Genomic DNA, 17,382 nt, shown 5'->3' on the forward strand with positions numbered 1-17,382 from the left:
TGTTGGTCCCATATAGGCCAGCTTCCATGAGCCTGTTGCTCTAAGATTTGTGAGCACCTTGAGCTGGGTCGCTCCTGTAGTACAGAGAATGGAATTATGGGTACATTGTTAAATCCTGGGTCCTATTCACTGAGCTACCTTTACCTATTAAGTGGACGAAAGCCGTTAAAAATCGTATTTTCTGCGATTCTCTCCCTCTCCTTTCACGTACCTGCACGTTTCTCTGCATGAGGTGACAGGAGTCAGAGGCTGACCGCTCCCGATCCAGGGCTCATGAAGCCTCACCTTCTAACCATTACGTAGTTATTAATTACTGTGGACATGTCTGGCCGATCATCCCCTAGTGAAAACCAGCTCAAGGTGGACTCCCCCCTCACAATCAACAAAGATCCAAAGGATTAGAAAATAAAGGGTGTTGGGGGGGGGGGGCACTGTGGGAACGAGACACACTGATCCCAGTACAGCTCCCCAGAGGGTCTTTCCCGCTTATGCGGTACTCTGCTTTTATGAGGTATGAGGTCTCCCACCACAGAGAGAGAGACAGAGAAAGAGAGAGAGAGAGAGATAGATAGAGAGATAGATAGAGAGAAAGCTAAAAAGAGGGAGAGAGAGGAAGCTAAAAAGAGAGAGGGAGAGAGAGAGAGTGAGAGAGAGAGGGAGAGAGAGAGAGAGGGGGGGGAAGAGAGAGGGAGAGAGAGAAGCAAGACCAGTTGTAAAGCAAGAAGCAAGGGAGGCGGGAGTGAGGGGCAGAAAAGGTGAGGCAGAGGATTGGAGAGAGTGGGGGTGGGGGCGTCTCTGCATCCTGCAGAAGACAGGATTGTGGGAACTCTCATCCCGCCATATCTTATCATATGTGAGGATGCTGCTTTTATCAGTGCCAAATGAAATCTACTCACTAACCTGGAAAGCATCATTTTAAGGGGTGACAGAGTGTGGCTTCTTCACTTTACTTTAATCCTAACCCTCCTTCCTTCAGCCTGAGCAGGAAAAACTCAGAGCTCAAAAAAACAGAGCTCAGAGACAGACCCAGCACACCAGCCTGTGTGAGTCCACACCTGGAACGAGCAGACCAATCCGAACCAGGCACGTGAAGGTGCCCCCCTCCCCCACCACCACTGTCACAGCTTTGTTCCTCTACTCAGACCAGAGATTCGCAGCCCCACCCCAGAGCACCCCTCACCCCCCCACCCCACCCCCTTTTCTCTGAAAAGAACGGGCTGAGTGACATGTCCTTCCTTTGGCCCGGCACACAATAGCCTGCACCAAAACCGAGATGAGCAGGTTTGTAGACCACGACAGAAAAGGGAGAAAAACTCATTTAAAGATAAAGAGAAAGCCAGCGATGTCGAGGTGGGGTTTCTCTGTCGATGCGCGCCGCAGCCGAAAGACGGATCGACCGCACACTCCCTCTCCCCCCCCCCCACCCGGCCCAGACAAGAGCGCCGGTTTGGAGCAGCGGTGTGTGAGCGGAGGAGCTGCGTTAAGCCGCTGGAACAGGTGTGCAGCTCTCTGAGTCCGTTTTAAAGCTTTGGCCTGACTCCCTCGGCCCCCGCTGCAGTCTCATTAAACACAAAACAAACGTGCACAAGCGCTCTGCCCTCTCCTTGAAATTAACGCTAACACCTGCGACAGGAGTGGCGTTTCTGTCCCAACTGACAGGCCGGTCCCGCCACCGAGAAACACCCATCTCGCAGAGAGAATCTTTTGTCATTATTTTTGTTTTTCATTTGGCCTTTATACAGAGCATGGCAGCTGCGAAGAAAAAGCCGTCAAACAGCAGCCATTCTACAGGGGAGTGTGTGCTGGCACCGTTCAATACAGCAAGCGCAAAGACAACTAGTTTATCCACATAACAACCTGCTGGTGTCTCAAAAACAGACTCAAAAAAAGTCTCCCTTCCATAGCAACTCAAAGATGCTGTGTAGAGCATATTGGAGGCTTTTTCAAGTGTGTGTGTGTAGGGGTTCAAAAGCACGCACACACAAACACGCACGCACACACACACAGGCTCGCTTCTGAACCCCTGCGCCCCGACTCCCCAGTCTCCAGATTCTGCTGCAGCAGATAAGAATATGCTGTGTTTACTTCTCACATTGACCCCCTGTCTCTAGTGGAGAGCTCTGACAAACACAGACTGCCTTTTAATTAGTGTTTAAACATTTGAGGATTGGCAGGGGAAAAAACAAGCCATCCAAGTTGTCCGCAGAGCTGTGGATCAATCCGGGAACAGGGGATACTGCGTGACTCTGCCTCTACGCAGCTCATCTGCAGAGAGCGTCAGTCTTCCTTTAAATTCAAATTAAAGGGAGCGCAGAAGAAATGCGAAGCCGCCCCGGCGCCTCGCCTGCGCAGCTGCGCCAGCCCACAGCCATCCCCGCTAGGCCGGCGCGGACGCCTCCTCCGTTCCCCGCAGCTGCCGAACGAACCTCCCAATCTGCAGCCAATTTCTCCTCCCGTCTTTAACTGGACGCGTCCACACTTTGACGCGGTTTGGGCTTTCGGATTCTCTCCTGGGTAAATTGTTTGTTGTTTTTGACTGTGATGAATTTGTTCCCCCCTGATCCTTGTGAATGTGTTTACTGCTACAGAGAACACAGTAGCAATATGGGGGGGGGGGGGGGGGGGGGGGGGGGGTTAAGGGAGAGAGAATTACAGGAGCTTATCCATAAAGCAGTCATCTGTCCGAGAAAAGGCATGCCTGCGCAGACACATGCATTAGTGAGAGAGAGAGAGAGCGAGAGAAAGAGAGAGAGAGAGAGCGAGCGAGCACCAGACCAACTCATGGACTTTTTTTCTCTCAAGAAACATTTGCAATCAGTGGGCAATAGCAGCATGCTCTACGTCCAGGCTAATCTCTAATCTCGCAGGTTACTTAAACAGAGATGACATTAATTAAGCTCCTTAAGACAAAAAGCCCTCTAAGTGTCACCCCCAGCCAGAACCATAGACACAGTATGTGGCTTCTTGATTGGTTCTCCAGCTGCTTTGTTGCAACTGGATGGCTATCTGTGGCTCCCTCTGTATCCAATCCGATGGCTGCCTGTGGCTCTCTGTGTGCAACCAATGAGATGGCTGCTTGTCTCTCTATAGGTAACTGGTCAGACTGCCTCTCTACAAATGGCCCATCAGACTGCTGATCATCTGTCTTTGGACTGACCAATCAGATGGCAACTTGCTACTCCTGGGGTAACCAATCACACAGCCTGTTCCACTGAGAGGAGTCCCAACATTCTGCTGCTGGGAAACGCATGTGAGCCGCAGGACACAGGAGGTCCGACAGCGTTAATGTCACATGACGTGGGTGAATGCCACTGCTCCACACTCTCACAGCTACATGCATGCACCCTCTCTGGCCCTTGTTTTAATGCAAAGATTAGACTGGCTAAATATCACAAAGCGGATCGGGCATCGCATAATCTCCACTAATCTCCATTTCAGAGATGGGTGTGCTCTGCTGCTAAGACGATCACAGAGTAAATAACGGCTTTAGTACCTGGTTTGTCCCAATATCCTGCTGTAAGCCCCGCTCTGACAGCTGCCAGGCATTTCCCCAGACTTGCCTGACCTGCCGTCCGCCAGCACCTCGCTGCCCTGTGATCTGTGATCACCTAGTTTTCCTGCAATCAAATGGCTTTGTTTCCTGTGGTCTGTGCTCGACTCACCACCCTGCGATCTGTGCTCGACTCGCTGTCCTGCTATGTGGGTGGGACTCGCGGCGGTGCTGTGCTGTGTTTCCTGGCTTGCTGTAGTCTATGTGTGTGCAGCAGAAGGGAGAGATTTTTACAAGTTCCTCCCCTCTCTCTCTCACTCCTCGCCCCCCCGTACCCTGGTAGGGCTGCCCTCTCTCTCTCACTCCTCACCCCCCCGTACCCTGGTAGGGCTGCCCTCTCTCTCTCACTCCTCACCCCCCGTACCCTGGTAGGGCTGCCCTCTCTCTCTCACTCCTCGCCCCCCCGTACCCTGGTAGGGCTGCCCTCTCTCTCTCACTCCTCACCCCCCCGTACCCTGGTAGGGCTGCCCTCTCTCTCTCGCTCCTCACCCCCCCGTACCCTGGTAGGGCTGCCCTCTCTCTCTCACTCCTCACCCCCCCGTACCCTGGTAGGGCTGCCCTCTCTCTCTCCATCCCTCTCGTACCTCCTATGGCTCTCTCCCTTTGTCTTTCCGCAGGATAATCTCCTGCACTGGGCAGAAATGAATGCATGTCTTAAGTTGTTTACATCTTAATCACTGTCCATCTTTGCTGTTTGGGAGTAGGCCAAGCGGGTCAATCTGTGAAACCATGGCGACGCGTCTGAAGAATGCCTGGTACAGCACCCAAGCTGTCACTCAACTGCTCTCTCCACCCACTATACTGAACCCAGGCACTGGCCTCTGATTCCACGATAACCCAATGCTTCCGTGTGAGTGTGTGTGTGTGTGTGTGTGTGTGTGTGTGTATAAGGGGAGCAGTAGAGCGCCCCCTGTGTGTGAAATGGGTGAATCTCTGTATCAGGGTCCCTGCTGCCCTGCGAGGCTCCGCCCCCTGCAGACAGGCGGTCTCTCCGCAGCGGCTCCTTGCATCGGTATGCATATGCAAGCCCCCCTGCGTCCTCGGCAGAGAGAGACAAATGTCTGTGCCATACATCATCAGCATATTCAAAATACGCAGAGACACCTGCCCCCCGCCCCCAAAACAAACCTGGCCCGCGCTTAATGATTTTTGATAATAAGCAGCCAAAGATTCTGAGAGCTCTCGTAAATAATGCATTTCCCCCCGAAAGATTGCGTTATCTTCCCCAAACAGTCCGCTGCCAAGGAGCCCGTCTTCAAGGTGAGAAACTCGCGGGCAATATTAAACACAGGCCTCGGCTGCGAGATAGAAGGTGCAGAGAGACCACGCCTCCCCTATGCATTACCCACAACCCGCGCTGGAGCCACCAGCCGAGTGGGAATATCAACCAGGCAGAAAAAAGGCAGAGATTAAAAAAAAAAAAAAAAAAAAAAAAAAAAAAAAAAAACTTCACCCAAATATGGCACTGAGGTCTGAGGTACAGCAGGGATGAAAGAACCTCAGAAGGAATATATATAGACATACATTCCTTTTGGCTACATGTCATAATTTCAGACATGGAAAAAGCTGAAATCTTACATTGGTGAAATATTCATGCTTTTTAAATGAGCTAAATTCACACACACACACACACACACACACAAACCAAAAACAAACAGAAGCATATTCCTGAAATGAAAGAGGTAATGATGTCTGATGTATCCTGCACATTTTGTACCCACAGTGCTGGGCTAAGCTACGCTAAACTAGGCTACGCTAGGCTAAGCTACGCTAAACTAGGGTAGGCTAGGCTATGCTAGTCAGATGCTCTCAATCACCCAATGATGTTTAAATGAAGGAGCTGTGGACTCTCTAAATACATCCAGTTGGTATAACTCTCTATACTATATGGTATAACTCTATGGTATGGTATAACTCTATAACTGCTCTGTTGGCGTCCTGCTTAGATGGCATTAATACACACACAGACACACACATACATACATTTCACTGGGCTATACAAACACTCCAAGCCTAACTACAAAAACACACGCACCTCTAGTCAAGACAGCATTAATACACACCCCATCTTAAATAAGAACACACACATTAGCCTTGCTGGAATAAAGCACATTGGGCTAAGACAGACTAACACACACATTCAAGCCTGGCTGTGTTACGCCACACCTGTGCCAAACATTTCACACAAAGAAAACAAAACACTTTCATCAGTCACATCCAGAGTTCACTTAACCTTTCCCACTGACACATGGAAATCAAAGCTTCTATAATCTCACACAGACAATGCACATGACCTTCAGTGGACACTTGCTTTCAGTGACCGTTCAGCCAATAGAAGCAGCCCGCCTCATGCTGCCATTGCACCCACCCATACACACACACACACACCCACACACGCACAGACTCTCACACACACACACACACACACACAGAGCGTTCCCCACATAACAGCCCCTACTTGTAACAGTACAGCCTGTAGGCCCCACTCAGAACCAGGCCCTCAGGAGGGAGGAGGTCCGAATGCTTCCTCTTCACTTCAGCTAAGACAGAAGGGCCTGAAGCTACACTGCCCCCCCCCCCCCCCAACTCCCAAATTCTCTCCCACCATCCGTGAGAGACGACACACAGCAGACGCACCACCCCCACCCCCACCCCCACCCTCACCCTGCAGTCAGTCACTCCATTCTCTCTGCCAGCTCCTGCCACTTAAATGCACCCTGGTGGGAACACGGGCCCGGGGGGGGGGGGGGGCATGGGGGGGGGGGGTCGGTCCCACGGAGGCACAGAGGGCAGTGACTGAACGGACCTCCAGGCTTTCAGCAGACCCAAATCAGACTGACCGTGACCTCATCTCACCGTGACCGCGGTAACAGCCGCTCTGCAGCCCCGGCACACGGCAGACGAGCAGACCCCAGACCCCCGACCAGCACATACACCCCCGCACCCCCCGCGGGAGCGTGAGATTAAAAACATTACCAAGGGAACCTGCCACCTGAGCTCCCAAAGCACCTGGAAGCTGGTCCTGCATGGTGGCGTGACTCTGACATCGCAGTGAAGTCTGCTTTGCAATGAAAATGCACCTTTCTCCGTGAGCCTGTCCCCCCACCCTCCCCCCATCCACAGCGATGTGGCCCAACCTGTTCTGGAGGCAGACAATAAGAAGTGCAGGAAAGAAGAAAGCTGAATGAGTCTCATGTCAGAGGTGTGCAATGTCACAGTGATGGGGGAAGTGTTTCCTGTGACACTCGAACCCTGGGCCAAGGCTGTGGAGTACAAGTCTGTGGAGGAAATTTGTGACAAATCTGTCCTCCCTTCACCTGTGTGTGTTAACAATTACTTAATCAGACACCCTCACCCAGGGTGAATTCCAGAGCTCACATCTGCACAATTACTCGTGATTCATATGTTTCCATATTTAGTGAAGCAATTCAGGGTCCGTCCCCAGCTGCCATCACATAAAGCAAAGCTGCGGCAGGCCCACTTCACTCTCCTCTGAGCTCGGGCGCTCGGTCACTGATGACCCAGTTTTCTGTGTTTATTACGACACAGCGACAGCTAAGCAACCACACATAACATTCGGACTTTGCTTCCCCTTATCGGTCTTTCCAAAGTTTGATTGGCAAAGAGACAGGGCGTGTCTTGGGGTGGGGGGGGGGATAAGGTAGGTCAGCCACCCCACCAGGACACAAAGGGTTACAGCCACAGGTGCTCATTAACAGGTGATCATTAACAGGTGCTCATTAACAGGTGATCATTAACAGGTGATCATTAACAGGTCCATATGACTGGCACACAGCTGACCCACAGAAATGTCACTCAGACGAGGCCACACCCACTCTGGAAGGTGACACACCCTGCATGTCTCTCCCTCTGAATGCATCTACCTCACTACGGTCTGAACGCTGTTACCTCACTGTGGTCAGTCTGCTAGCCCTCTGAATGCATGTACCTCACCTCGGTCTGAATGTATGTACCTCACCTCGGTCTGAATGCATGTACCTCACCTCGGTCTGAATGCATGTACCTCACCTCGGTCAGTCTTCTCCCTGGTGATCACTGATAAGCCATTGTTAACAAGCTCTTCCGCCTGCTGTGTCACTGCTGATTACATCCTACATCCTGAAACCTCACCACTTCCTCCTTCACCTCACATCCCCACGTACGTGTGTGCGTGTGTGCATGTGTGTACATTACAGCGCTGGGATGTGTGCGTCACTGTCTCATTATGTGTTTAAGTGTGTGCGTTAGTGTGTCAGTGTGTGTGTGTGTGTGTGTGTGTCAGTGAGTCAGTGAGCGTGTGCAGGTGGGTGTCTCTATGCCTGTGTCTGTGTATCAGTGAGTCTGTGTATGTGCGTGTGTACATTTCAGTGCATGAATGTATGTGTCGCTGTCTCATATGTGTTTAAGTGTGTGTGTCTGTGAGTCTGTGTGTGTGTGTTGGCCTGTCTATCTGCATGAGTGTGTGTGTATATGTGTGGGTGTGTGGGTGTGCGAGTGTGTGTGTGTGTGTGTGAGTGTGACTGTGAGTGTGTGTGTCTGTGTCAGTCAGTGAGTGTGCGAGTGTGTATGTGTGTGTGTATGTGTGTGTGTGTGTGTGTGTGTATGTGTGTGTGTGTGTGTGACTGTGAGTGTGTGTGTGAGTGTGACTGTGAGTGTGTGTGTGTCTGTGTCAGTCAGTGAGTGTGAGTGTGACTGTGAGTGTGTGTGTGCCTGTGTCAGTCAGTGAGTGTGTGTGTGTGTGTGTTGGGCTGCTGATCCCTAGCTTGCCCAGGGAAGGAGAAACAATCAATTAAAGCAGAAATATGACAGCACTGGCCTGCCTCCCTGAACGGGTGACTAAACAGCAGAGATCTGTCTCCTCTAATTCACAGCCCTAAACTTCCCTCAGCTTTGCCCAGGACTAATTACACACACACACACACACACACACACACACACACACACACACACTCACTGGGCTGGAGGAGGGAGTGCTAATTCAGTCCTGCTGGACTGCAGGAACGCCTATAACTGCAGCGTAAGGAGACTGCATTAAAGCTGCAGCTGCAAGGGGCTGTCGTCAGGAGCGAGTCGCTGGCCAGGGCAGCGCCTCGCAGCCGCGGGGGGAACACGCTGATGAAAAATGCTAAACTGAGAGCCTGCTTTATTGGAGGTTCTCCTTCATTTTTCCGTGATTAGGGCGAAGATTGTTTTGCACTGTGACTGTGGCGGGCTGTGAATACGGATGGGTCCCGCTGTCAGCGGGCATGAGCGCAAACGCGGACAGCGCTCGGCTGCTTTCGGCAGGGGGAGGGACGCAAACGGTAATCTCAGCAGATGTTCTCTGACAATCGCGGAGAGCGGGGGCCCCTGGGGAGGCGCGGGGAGTGGGCGGGGCCCGTCAGAGGAGCCCGGGGGCCATACGGAGAAGTGTACAGTCACCCGCCACACGCGCAGCGGGCGGGCGTCGGCCCGGAGGCTCGGCGGAGACGCGAAGGAAGTGACAGTTGCCGGGGCGCGCAGGAGCGGGAGGAGTGAAGATGGGGAGCGGAGTCGCTCAGGGCCGAGGCGCTGCTCCTCCCACCCAAACTCAGAGCTCCGCTCCCACGTGGGGGACACCACGGCTGGGGGGAGGGGGAGACCACGGCCAGCGGGGGGGTTGGGGTATGAGGGCGAGACCACAGGGACTGCAGGTGGGGTTATGAGGGGAAAAAGACTGCAGCTGCAGGCTATGGTATGAGGGACAGCGGCACAGTGAGCGGGGGGTGGGGGGGGCAGAGGCGTGCTGCTGCATGCAGGGACCCGTGCCGATGGCACGCTCGCTCTGGCCGAGATGACAGCGTAACGCCGCCCGCGAACATGCCTACGGAGCAAGAGAGCAACTTGAACAGCTCCGCAAACACGTCTTAAAAGCACAGAAATAAGCCCCTTTCCTCACACCCTGTTCAAAGCACCTTCAGCGCTCTGAAAATAGCTTTTTTTGCTACGCGAACAAACCGACCAAATGAACTGGTGTCCAGGCGCTACGCAAATAACCAGCCCGGCATGCCTGATTGCAGACGAAAACTGCTCTGTGCAATTTTTTTCCCCAAACTGAGTGGAAATTGGTGTAATTTTCTCCTGTGAAACCAACACAAAATGTGCTTTCAGTTTGAGGTCTCAAACAGGTGTGTGGAATTGGAGGCTAATGATTCCCCATTTTATCTGCGGGGAAAAAAGCTCTATTACCGTAATTCTGCTGAAATTAGTTGCTCTTGTGTTTTAATGATCCTGACATTGTTTACTGGGAGCCATGAATAATTCAGGTGTTGGTTGATTTGGTATTCCTTTTGAACCCTTCTCCTCCACATCTTCACACTCCTGCCACCAGAGGGTTTCTCACAAGTTCAGCCACAGATCAGAGTGCCCCGTGTCCCACTAACCTGGCCTTCAGGTAGCCCCAGACTCTCCCGGCCCCTGCCCAGGAACCGGTTAAGACCGGAAAACAGAACGATCCCTCATCGGTCACAGGTATCTCTGTGATTTGCATAATTGACTGGGTAAAGGAAGAAACGGGCCGATATGCCCGGGCACACGTTTCACTCCTACAGCACGTGTGAGGAGGCCGAGAGGAAGGAGAGGCAGAGAGGGGGGACGGGCACGCAAGGCAGACTGAGGTAAATGGATAGTGCCGAGCAGCAGACAGAAGAGGGGAGAGGCATTAATATTCAGCGGGTCCCGGGCTACTTTGCCAGGGGAGATTTATGGCACAGAGTGTCGGCCACGGCGGCCCTTCACTGTTCAGCTCCTCACACGAAAGCCACTTCCCCTGCGAGGGGTCTGAGAGAGCACCGCACCGCACTCCCACCCCGATGCTTCACTGCTGCGCCGGAAACCATCCATCCCGCCCCCTCGCCATCAGAAACGGGAGAGAGAGCGCGAGCGAGAGCACCCCCCCACCCCCGTGGAAACCGGCCTGCGTCCCAGCACCTCTCTGCACACTCAAGGCTTCGCAGTGTTTCAGCTTCCAGTACAACAGAAACCAGGCAACTGAACAGGAGCTCAGCACTGCACCTGCCAAAGGTACATAGTACACATGTACATCATCTCTCACACACACACACACACACACACACACACTAACATGCACACCCACACACACACAGATATACACACACACACACACACACTAACATGTTCACCCACACACACACACAGATATACACCCACACACACTAACATGCACACCTACACACACACAGATATACACCCACACACACTAACATGCACACCCACACAGATATACACCCACACACACACACACACGGACACACTGATTTAATGCTGCAGTATCCCAGTCCTTGTCTTGTGGCTCACAGCAGAGTGCGGATAAAAAAAAACAAAAAAACATAAATGATAAAGGTACAGTATTGTCTTTCTGGCAGACAGACACGTATGAGTGGATTCTTCAGTTTGTTTAAATGAGAGATGTATTGATGTGAACGCTACTGCGAGCATAAATAAGACCTAAAATTGGATTTGGAAGCACTGCAGGAAAAGGCTTTTAAAAAATAACCAGCTGAATAAATAACTAGACGAGGTGGAAGCCGACATGTCCATTTGCATAACACCAGACCCGTGGCAGGGAGAGGGGGGATTTAAAAAGGTGGCCCTGATTGAGAGATTGGATTGACCCCGCTCCCTCTGGCTCCCACCCCCCACCCCCACCTGCGCTGCTCAGGCAGTGAGTCAGCACAGAACACACTGGTCATTCTGTTTCCATGGCGACGGCGCAAGCTGAGGTTAGAATCGACTAGCACTGAAGCACAGACACTGGAAGAATATCAATGTCAACAGCAACTTTCGGGGTGCAGCCGACGCCCCGGATCAGCGACTAACGAACCGCCTCACAGTGGAAATCTAACTCCCACCCCCCCTGCCAATGCCGTCAGGAGGGGACAGCCCCACTGAAATTCCAGAGGTGTCCATCATGTCACTGTCATCACCAGCAGGCCTCTGTCGTCAGGTGTGCTGTCGGGACTTGCAGAAGCCGCCAGCTAATACCTCTCGGAATGCGTCTTTTCCTTTAGAGATACCAAAACACACATAATCAACACACTTGAGGGGGGGGGGGAGTGATAAGATTTTTGTTTTGGAAAAAAGTCTGCCTCAAATTTCAAAGCAAAAAGTGCGCAAAAAGCCGTTAAAGGTTTAGCAAGCAAGACAAGAGGTAGTGTAGCAGTCATGTAACCTGTGTTCTTTTAATGGGGTCATTACAGGGCTGCAATGTAAAATTATTGTCATGGGGGCATATAACAGAGCATATAGCATGCTGACATGGGGGAGGAGTTAAGGATTGCCTACAGATGACAGACACATTGGCACTGTGACCCATGGCTGGAAATAGTTTAAATTTAAAGCTTGCCACAGGAATGCTACGAGGAAATGTTTTACGCAGGAACGTTAGTATGTCCCACATCCCAGCTCCGTCCATTACAAACGAAAACAAAATGAAATAAAAACAGATCAAGTGATTGCGTTCGAGAGCAATGTTGTTTTAGGCGTTTCATGGGAAGCGCATGCCAGAGATGGAGGAAAATGAAAAATGAAATGGAATACTGTACCTTCAGCATTTCTGCCCTGCCCCTTCCCCGGAGCCCCGCCCCCCACTGCTCAATGGAAGCCCATGAATGCACAACCACAGTGGATTTCAACAAGCTCACAGCCTTTTTATTGAACTTTAAATTTCGCTTTAGTTATAAAAAAAAGTGTACAAAATTTACAAGATACATTATAGCAAATAACAAATTAAAAATTTTAAAAGCAAATAAAATAAAACGGGGGTCAGTTGGGATAACTGCAGCTTTAAATACAAACCCACAAATGGAAACAAACATTAACAGGTACACAGAGAGGTGTTTTTTCCACAAACTCACAATAACCTCAGTGTTTAGAGAGACAGACGAGTTCTGCCGGTGTTGAGTCACCGTCACCGGCTCCTCTGCTTACCTGCATGCATTAATAATAGCTTCCCTGGTTTTACAGCACAAGATTCGGCTGGACAGTAAAGCGGAGCTCGAGCCGGACTAAGTAAGCAGAAAATGAACGAAACGGGAAAAAAAAAAAACACCAAATGTATGTGCACCTGGTGCGCTTGCTTGCTGAAGGCCCCTGCCTCTTTGTTTCCTTGTTTCTAAAACACGAAGGCCCCCAGGTCGCTTCCTCTTACTTTGTGTTGAAACTTTAAACAGTGTGCAAATGTTTACGCAGGGCGGGTCCCGCGGACAGGACCTGCCGGGTTAATGCCACATGCACGCCACGACCCTCGCGAGGTGACCTGGCCAGCGACACACCCTCGGCACTTCACAGGTAAACTCCAAAGTGACCTCATGTAAAGCATACACAGAAAGCGATTATAACACACAGGATGCAGGTATCAGCCATTTTAGACCCTCTGTTCACCCTCACAGCCCCCGTTTCCTTACCAAACACAATATGTACAAAAGTTCCTTCACTCCTAGATTGATTGTCTCCCGTCAGACTAACTGAGTAAACAGCTTTGGGTTTAGCTTACTTCTTCCAGTGGGACTGCAAACCCCACACAGGCATGGTCCTGCTCCTTCCTTTCACAGTAGCAGTGACAGGGTGTGACCAGTCCAAGAACAGCTGGAGATAATTCTTTATGAATGTGCCTCTATCTCATCAGTGGCGGACCTTTACCAAACCCCTAACTACAGACATTAAATAAAGCAAGGCACGGTAACAGCCAAGTCAGGGGGTGAAACTACCTGCCATTAATCTGTGCAAACAATTTACTCAAGCCCCAGTGAAAGAACATGGCGCTAATTAAAATCATATTTCACAGGTTTGACAAGATGCTACGACTTGGGGTTGAAGAAGGATCCAGAACTTCCAACAGCTCCTTCCCAAATACAGTGTGCATCTCCCCCCCCCACCCCCACCAGCCTCTGCATAGATGAGACGGTTTAATAATTCAGAGGCCGATGAAAAATGTTATCAAAGTGCAGTTTGCCAATTCAGTTTGACGGAATGCTCCCGTTTTCAAACCGCGATTTTCGTGGGGCAGTTTTTAAAACCCCGAGACAGACAGACTGTAAAAAGTCTTTTTGGAAAATACATTCAAACTAAAAACTAACATCTCTAGAAAAGACACAACAGTTGAAACAAAATGATCCTGATGGTAAGCAGAACACCTTGGGTCCACAAACGCAATTCTTTTTCAAAATCACATTTGAATTGAGAGGACCAATATGACAATGTTTGCCTGGACTGAAAGATGCTTGTTTACAATAAAAAGAAAAAGAAATATGACACAAGAATATATTGCATCAGCTCCTTCATTTATCACCAGACACAAATGGAATAACAAAACACATAACAAAAGAAGACCTGTGTATAGTCCACATCAAATGAAGAAAAAAAAATCAAATCAAAGGTAAAGAGTAAAGAGTGAGCCTATCCTGCTTCACTAGGAGGTGCAGCAGTCCTGCAGCGCGTGTGTGTGTGAGTGTGTGTGTGTGTGTGTGTGTGTGTGTGTGTCAATGTTAGTGTGCATGTACGTGACCGTGAGTGTGTGCGCGTGCGTGTGTGGAAGCGTAATGGTGCAGTACAGATCTTTGGTTTTTCATTCAGTCCCCATTCTACCACACCTGGTGGGTCCACATAATGTTCCTGTCCAGCCCTGCTGTGTTTAGGAAGTGGTCTCCTACCTGTTTGTTGCTGTATTTTGGGGGGTTGGCCTTGTAGCTGTAATCCGAATACTGGTCGGAGCCGGTCGAGTTGTTGTCCCCTGTTCCCACGAAGGTGTTGGTGGCGGGGAGGTCCTGCACGGCCTGGTGCTTCTTGGAGGCGGATGGGGACTGGGGCTGCAGCTGGATGGAGGGCAGGGGGGAGTTGGAGCGGTAGTGGCGGCCCAGGTCGGGGCTGCCCGGAGGGTAGTTCAGCGGCAGGTGGATCCTGGGGCTGTCGTTGACCCCGTCGTTGATGAGGTTGAACTTGAGGCTCTTCTGCAGGCTGGCCTCCTCGTCCTCCTCCAGGGGCTTGGCCGGCTTAGGGGCTTTGCCCTTCTTGCCCTTCTTGGCCTTGCCGCTCTTCGGCCCCGGCTTGGGTGCGTACAGGTCCTTGGTCTCCTTCTTGCCCGCCTGGTAGCCACTCTTGGCCTCCTTCTGCAGGTGGTAACGGATGACCACCACGATGACGATGACCAGGATGACCCCGGCCACGCCCGCCAGGCTGCCGTACAAGATATTGCTGCGGTGGGTGGCGTGGCTGTAGTTGGGGTCTCCGGCGATGTCCATGTCCAGCGGGGTGTAGAGGCTGTGCCCCACCAGTGACTCCACCACCGTCACGTTGCTGACCGTCTCGTTGACGAAGATGTGCACCAGCGCAGTGGTGTGCCGTGGGGGCTTGCCCCTGTCACTCACCCTCACTACCAGCCTGTGTAGCCCGTTGTGCTTGCGGACCAGCTCCTTGGCCAGGGTGATCTCCCCGTCACTGGGGGAGATGTGGAACAGGCCGTCCGGGTTTCCGCCGGTGATGCTGAACACCAGCTCGGCGTTGGGCCCGCTGTCGATGTCCTCTGCCTCCACCCGCTCCACCCGGGTCTCGGGGTTGGTGCGGGGGTCCAGGTGCTTGTAGGAGGAGTTGGAGGGCTTGGTGACATAAGGGGCGTTGTCGTTCTCGTCCAGAACGTTGATGGTCACGCCCACATAGGAGGACCTGGGGGGATCCCCACCATCCACCGCCTTCAGCCGGAAGGTGTAGGTGCTCTCTTTCTCCCGGTCAAATGAGATGCTGGACAGGATGGTGTAGGTGTCGTTCTGGATGGTGAACTTGCCATTGTCCGGCTCCACAGAGACGTGGACCCGCGCGTTCTCCCCTTTGTCCGCGTCGATGACCGTCACCATACCGACCGGGCTGTGCCGTGGCATGTTCTCCAGGACGGAGAAGCTGTAGCCATTCAGCATGAACTTGGGGTCATTGTCGTTGCGGTCGAGCACCCTGACCGTGACCGTGGCGGTTCCTCGCAGGCTGGGCACGCCCTTGTCGGCAGCCGCCACGTAGAACTCGTAGTGCTCCTGGTGCTCGCGGTCCAGCTGGTTCCGCACCCTCACCTCCCCGGTGTTGGGGTTGATCTCAAACAGGCCCTTGGTGGCCGAGTCCACGATGATGCTGTAGGTGAGCTCAGCGTTGGTGCCGCTGTCGGCATCCGTGGCCACTACGTCCAGCACCTTATCCCCTGGCTGGTTCTCCTCCGCGAAATCCACCTCGAATGAGCTGGGGGAGAAGACGGGGGAGTTGTCATTCACGTCCGTCACCTGGACCTTCAGCGAGTTGGTGCTGGAGAGAGCCGGATTCCCTGAGTCCACAGCCACGATCTCGATGCGATAGTCCTTGACCCTCTCGTAATCTAGCAGTGTGGTGGTCTGCAGGAAGTACTTCCTCTTGCGCTCGTTGGGCGCCTCGCTGGCCGGCCGCAGCTGGAACGGGACGTCCCCTGCCACCACGCAGGTGACCACGGCGTTCTCGCCCTCATCCCGGTCCGAAACCTGCACCAGTGCCACGGGGGTGCCGATGGGCATGTCTTCTGAGATGTTGGCGACCCCGCCCTGGTGGGTCACCAGCCCGATGCCGCGGATCTCAATGGTGGGGGCGTTGTCGTTCTGGTCCTTCACGTTGATCACCACGGCGACCCTGGCGCTTTTGGAAGCCGGCCCTTTGTCCCGAGCCAACACGTAGAACTTGAGGATGCTGACCTCCTCGCGGTCCACCAGCCCCTTCACGTAGATGATGCCAGAGGAGCGGTCGATGCGCAGAAGCCTCTGCACGGTGTCAGACCCCTGCACCAGACTGTACTCTATCTCCCCGTTCGGACCCATGTCAGAGTCGTTGGCTTTGACCTGCAAGTAGGCAAGAGGGGAGGAGGGGGAGGAGGAAGAGGGATGAAGAGCAGACAAATTTGCGTCAGTACTGCTCACTCCAACCGAGCTAGCATTCAACACAACACTGCCCTCACGGTCTGCCTTCGATATTTAAACACCTCTGTCAATTCTATCACCATAAATCAGAAGCACCAAAGTCCTTAAAAATCAATATTCAGCATAATTTCATAACAGCAGCATCACAGTAACGCTTTCCCAATTCCCAGTCAAATTCAGAGTATACATAACACACAGGTGTAAAGAAATGTTCGAGCCTGCACGCTGACCTGTCCTGCTGGTAATTAGGGCACTCTGCTCCTCCACTGAAGTCAGATCACAGACAGCCTGTGAAGCTGTATGAGAGCCATAACTCCTAAGTAAAAAAGCAAGCTGTGTACCAATAGCGCAATTTAAACGCTCACCACAGATTGCATTAGGGCCGCTTATAAAGACCAAACACTGCTCTTAAACATGATTTATCCCTCACCATCCTGCTACTCTCTGCAAAGACCATCTTTTTCCTAGAGGAGTCAATCCAGGATAGTTCTGTGGATTCAACAGAATGGCTCTCAGGATTCCAGACTGTGTGTACGTGTGTATTGTGTTACCACATGTTACCTGTGCACTCTCGCTACTAACACTATAGACAGATCCTCATTTCCATTATGAACTGATTGATTTTGGCACGTGGGGGTAGGAGTGGAGCGTAGTGGTAAGGAACAGGGCTAATAACCGAAAGGTCGCTGGCTCGAATTTCCCACTGGGGCACTGCTGCTGTTCCTTTGGGCAAGGGACTTAAACCCAGAACAGCTTCAGCAAATATATACAGTATAAACGTAAAAACTGAAACCCACAACAGTCACTCTGGATGAGGGCATCTACTAAATGAAAATAATGCAATTTCATATTCGGAATGACAGTTTACCGTCCTCT

The 17,382-nt window shown here is 52.0% G+C and overlaps 1 protein-coding gene across 2 annotated transcripts in view; it reads right to left on the reverse strand.

Moving 5' to 3' along the window:
* The window catches only part of pcdh1b (protocadherin 1b), a 146,008-nt gene that overhangs the window by 114,865 nt on the left and 13,761 nt on the right, over window positions 1-17,382 (reverse strand). For both annotated transcript variants that reach the window (XM_036548701.1, XM_036548702.1), the window contains exon 3: window positions 14,239-16,428. In XM_036548701.1, the coding sequence (XP_036404594.1) occupies window positions 14,239-16,428 (2,190 nt within the window). The remainder of the gene's footprint in view (window positions 1-14,238; window positions 16,429-17,382) is intronic.

This window comes from Megalops cyprinoides, chromosome 16 (assembly GCF_013368585.1).
Source record: "Megalops cyprinoides isolate fMegCyp1 chromosome 16, fMegCyp1.pri, whole genome shotgun sequence".
Taxonomy (NCBI): Eukaryota; Metazoa; Chordata; class Actinopteri; order Elopiformes; family Megalopidae; genus Megalops; species Megalops cyprinoides.